Below are 5,194 nucleotides of genomic sequence, written 5' to 3'. Positions count from 1 at the left end.
TGGATTCTATGTGAACTCCTGCTTCTACTCTATCAAAAGATGGAAAGTTGGTTCAAGCTTCCCATCCCATATTGATGAATATTTATGGGATGGGATGGGATGGGAAGTAGGTTTGAGCTTCCCATCGCTTGGTTGGCGGGTGTCGAAGAGCGAACCAATTGCTTTTTGGTTGCCAAATACTCAAAATCTAAAACTTTTTTGGCGTTTTTTTAAAAACGAAAAAAGAAATACACAAGTCACGGGCCTTGACCGAACAACTCGGGCGGTGACTCCAGCCTACGTAGACCAAAACCAGTTCTCGAGTCATACAAAACGACAAACCCATTTTGAAAAACCACCCTAGCTGCCTACGGATTTCAACCACCTCTCCCTCGGGGACACGTGGCTGAAGGTTCTCGTTGAATGGGCGCCCGGCTACTAGTCACTACGTGTGTGTGTGTGTGTATATATGTAGATAGATGTAGATATGGATGGAATGCATGTAGCGCAACAATTCTTACGTTACCTTATCACTGGACATTGGATTCGCTTTCGCATCTATCTTCTCTCATCCGTGTGGAGAGGACAATCTACAGAAGCAGAGAGATAAGGCACATTTGAAGAAGGATCAGCTGCCAATTCATTCCCCCCGTCCCCCCGGTCCCAAATCATTTGAGGTTAGCAGACACAGAGAGAGAGAGAGAGAGAGAGAGAGAGAGAAGAGGAAGAAGAAGTAATGAATAAGAGGAAGAGAAGAGAAGCGGAAAGGATTAGATCAACAAGAACCAATGAAGAAGGAGAAGACTCGTTGGTGGTCCATTAGTGCATGCCTATGCTACAGAACGAAGAAGAAGTAATGGACAAGAGGAGAACTAATGAGTCAATTTCTCCGCACGAGTGCAGGCCTAAGCTAAGGAGTGCAGGCCTAAGAAGCTACAGAAATGGCAAATCCAAGCTTTTATTTAGAAGAAGAAGAAGAAGAAGAAGATTCATATTTAGTCTTTGCTGCCATTGCTTTAGTACAGAAATGTGAATGAGAGAGTGCAGATATATGAGAGAGAGAGAGAGAGAGAGAGAGAGAGAGAGAGAGAGTGTGAGTGAGTATGTACTGTATTTTCTTTCTTGCAGGTACTTAGCAAATGGCTCCCCCTCCTGCTGCTGATACTGCACCTTCCTCTGCCATCTGCTTAGAATCGAAGCCCCAAGTAGAAATCAAGTACACCAAGCTCTTCATCGATGGAGAATTCGTCGATTCTGTCTCAAGTAACCTCATTTTCTATCGCTCTTCCTATGAGATATAACTTTGGAATGGCCGTGCAAATGTGTTGAGGAAAATCGAGTACTCTCCTGTTTCGTTCATTACTAGGCTTAGGTCTCAAGTTCCATGTTAGAATGGAGTTGAAGTGCAGCTCCTTATGTTTCCTTTGATGGCTCACTGCAGAGAAGACATTTGAAACAGTGGACCCGAGAACAGGAGAAGTAATCGCTCGCATCGCAGAAGCCGGCAAGGAGGACGTTGACATTGCTGTGAAGGCTGCAAGGAAGGCTTTTGACGAGGGCCCTTGGCCCCGCATGACTGGATATGTAAGCATACTTTAGACATGGATAAGCACTCAAAGTAGCTTTTTGTAAGAAATGGAGAGGTTACTACATATTCCGAGTAAGGGTGATAAGAATATCTTCGATCACCTGCAAAACATCAGGTTGTTTAAGTACTTGTTGCTCATTCTATCAGAGAGGAAGCAACGTATCATTTCGATTGTGTCAGAGTTTTCTTTTACTAGACACGGACCTGAGTGCTGACAAGGGGTGGTGATGCCTCCCCTCCAAATGCAAGAGCCACATTGCCGCCCTTCGAATCTGTCGAAGAGAGCTCGCAAGCTGAATCATACAGCGGAGACATACTTCCTCAGTAACCTCACCAAGGGGGAGCACCAACCCAGTGTTTGAGCGGGCAAGAGCTCAAGACTTTAATGAACACATAATGTGAACGTAAGCGTTGGACCAATTGATGCACCCAACGAGACAAGACTTGAATCCACTGCCTCGGGCTTATGAGCCCAAAGTCTCAAGCGCCAGGCCAGCACCTTCGGGGCTACTTATGCACTGAATTTGATCACATTACATTCACTGAATTAATGCATTTCATTCGCCATGGTCATGCATGTTACGGTCATTTTGGTTGATTTGTCTCTTGTATCACACAGGCAAGAGGAAGAGTAGTCTCGAAATTTGCTGAGCTCATGGAAAAGCATGCCGATGAACTGGCTGCCTTGGAGACTCTTGATAATGGTAAACCATTGGACATGTCTAGGCATGTGGATGTGCCTTTCTCAACCAAGATCCTTGTTAGCACAGCAGGTGAGCTCAAAGAATCCCTGCATCGTTTCTGTCTGGTATCTGCAAAAACGATATGGCATGCATATCTTTGGGTCTTGTGCGTGATGTCCAATGAGGCCTAGTTAGCATGGAGAGGCTGCACATGAGTGACTTTAGTGAAGCTTCTTAATGTTGATCTTGTATTCTTTACACAGGTTGGGCAGACAAAATCCAAGGGAACACATTCAAGCTAGATGGTCCATATCATGGCATGTCCCTATATGAGCCGATTGGAGTAGCAGGAGCCATAATTCCTTGGAATTTCCCCATTTTAATGTTTGTAATGAAAGTCGCACCTGCTCTCGTGGCTGGATGCTCAGTGGTGGTTAAGCCAGCTGAGCAGACCCCTCTAACGGCACTCTATCTTGCTGCTCTTTCAAAGGAGGTTAGCGGAAAGAATTTAAAGTCATTAGGTTTAAAGCTTCCAAATACAGCTCTTCATTGAGCTGGCGTGGGGAATAGTTGTAATATCATTGTTTATGCTCCATACACAGGCTGGGGTACCACCTGGAGTCCTGAATGTGTTGCCTGGATTTGGAGAGACTGCCGGTGCAGCTATCACAAGTCACATGGATGTTGACAAGGTAACTGGTTGTAGCATGTGGAAAGCTGAAAGTCAGCCTTGGCTTTCTGTCAGTGAGAAGTCTCATAGAATGTTGGGAGACATGTTTCCTTACCTTAAGAGAGTCCCGAAGTTCTGATTTGTACTGACCTCAATATTGGTATTATCTCGTCTAGGTCGCTTTCACTGGCTCTACAGAGGTTGGTAGACTCATTATGCAAGCTGCAGCCAAAAGCAATCTGAAGCCTGTGACCTTAGAGTTAGGTGGTAAATCTCCTCTTATCATCTGTGATGATGCGGATCTTGATGTTGCGGTTGAACTTGCTCATTTTGCACTCTTCTTCAACATGGTATAGCTAACTGTTTCCGTTCAGGAGATGGAATGTATTGGCAAATTGAGCTAAATGTTGATATGTTGTCTGTCTCATTGGAAACAACCTGGTGATGCATGTGCTGCAGGGTCAAGCCTGCGTTGCAGGTAGCAGAATATTTGTGCAAGAGGGCATATATGATGAGTTCTTGAAGAGAGCAACCGAGCGAGCTAAGAGACAAGTTGTGGGCGATCCGTTCAAGCATGGAGTTGAGCAAGGCCCACAGGCAAGTACTGCTACTAAGTGCTTAGTACGAACTAATGGCTAAGTGGTGGAGAGACTTCCTAACAATGCAACACTTGTGATTGATGTCGCATTTCTCAATCGTATGTATCGTATTGTTTCTGTACTGGCTTTATGTAAACAGGTGGACCAAACTCAATTCAATAGGATATTAAGCTACATTGAAAGTGGTAAAGCAGAGGGAGCAAGGATCTTGACAGGTGGGAACAGAATTGGAAACAAAGGGTACTTTATTGAGCCGACAATCTTTGCAGATGTGAAGGTAAAAAACAGTGTGCAGCTACTTAGTTCCCTGAGACAGTTGTAAATCTTAATATCTCAATTGAAGGCTGTAGTTTGTAATTGCTTCTCAAACAAAGCAGGTGTTAATAAGGAAAAGCAGTGTGCAGCTCCTTAGTTCCTGAGACCGTTGTAATCTTTAACTATCCCATAAATTTGCAGCTCCTCATTCCCCTGAGGCAGTTGTAATCCTTAAAACTCTCTCATAAATGTCCAGATTGAAGGTGGGAAGTGCTTCTCAAATAAGCAATTGCAATACCTGACTGTTGATCTGAATCCATATGCTGACAGGATGACATGAAAATTGCGAAAGAGGAAATTTTTGGCCCAGTGATGTCAGTTCTGCAGTTCAAGTAAGAATCCACAGATCATTGCTGGATCTCTAGCAATCAGCTTGTGTACCTGATACTGCCATTCTTTGAATGATGATCAAACATTGTAAATGTAAACTAAAGCTGGTATGTACTGTACAGGACCCTCGACGAGGCTGTGAAGAGGGCCAATGACACGGCGTATGGGTTAGCGGCTGGCATTGTCACCAAAAATATTGACACAGCCAACACATTGTCAAGATCAATACGGGCAGGCACAGTCTGGATCAACTGCTACCATGTGTTTGACCCAGCGCTGCCATTCGGCGGATACAAGATGAGCGGCATTGGGCGGGAGCAAGGGTTGCAGTCTGTTCTGAATTACATGCAGACAAAATCTGTCGTTACCCCACTCCGTGACTCACCCTGGCTGTAAATCAATGTACAGTACCATCCCTACTTTTGGAAGGTTTTTGTAAGGACCCTCTTGTAAGGAATGACTACACGCTCCACGCCTAGACTCGCCCTGGCGCCCGATTTTTGCGGGCGGGGGTGGGTGTGGTACCCGCCCCCGCGGACCACACCCGCCCCCGCGTTCTCTTTTTTTCTTGTGGGGGAGGTGGGGGGGCTGCCATGTGGCACCTGCCCCCCACCTCTCGTTAACTAATAGTATAGATGGTTTTTGTATTGATTTGATACTCTTGTAATATCACCATCCCAACCTTGAGAACGTTTTGCCAATCATACTATATGTATCGTCTTGTATATCCAATAGGGAAATGGTTTCTTATGCCCACACTGCACCCCCACATGGTTGTGTATGGATGCATATTAACATATAACTTGTTTTGTTAAAAATGCAAACACAGTGATATATTATAGTGATGTGAAATATACATAACAGCATTGCAAGTGTCGTAGCACATTTACCTTAGTCTTAGTAGTCTTCAACTCGTGTGAAATATGGCTAGTATGAAAGGTGGAGATGTAAAACATTTTCTGGATCTTTGTGCCATTATCAATTTCAAGAACACTTTCTTGAGGATGTCCTTGGAACCTCCCATTAGACA

At 44.6% G+C, this 5,194-nt stretch overlaps 1 protein-coding gene across 1 annotated transcript; it reads left to right on the top strand.

Annotated features, from left to right (window-relative positions):
* The first annotated feature begins 666 nt into the window (after positions 1–666).
* On the top strand, positions 667–4,914 carry LOC148033337 (benzaldehyde dehydrogenase, mitochondrial-like). Its single transcript, XM_087681251.1, has 10 exons — positions 667–1,242; positions 1,421–1,563; positions 2,187–2,340; positions 2,514–2,743; positions 2,853–2,942; positions 3,097–3,270; positions 3,380–3,517; positions 3,659–3,796; positions 4,105–4,166; positions 4,287–4,914. The coding sequence occupies exons 1-10, from the start codon at positions 1,119–1,121 to the stop codon at positions 4,558–4,560; spliced, it is 1,527 nt and encodes a 508-aa protein (XP_087537377.1). The 5' UTR covers positions 667–1,118; the 3' UTR covers positions 4,561–4,914.
* Positions 4,915–5,194: the final 280 nt, after the last annotated feature.

The sequence above is a fragment of the Lygodium microphyllum genome, chromosome 7 (genome assembly GCF_053477565.2).
Source record: "Lygodium microphyllum isolate KBCC chromosome 7, Lygodium_microphyllum_v1.1.10, whole genome shotgun sequence".
Taxonomy (NCBI): Eukaryota; Viridiplantae; Streptophyta; class Polypodiopsida; order Schizaeales; family Lygodiaceae; genus Lygodium; species Lygodium microphyllum.
Note: the sequence above shows the minus strand (reverse complement) of the source record. Positions and strands in the feature narration are given on the sequence as shown.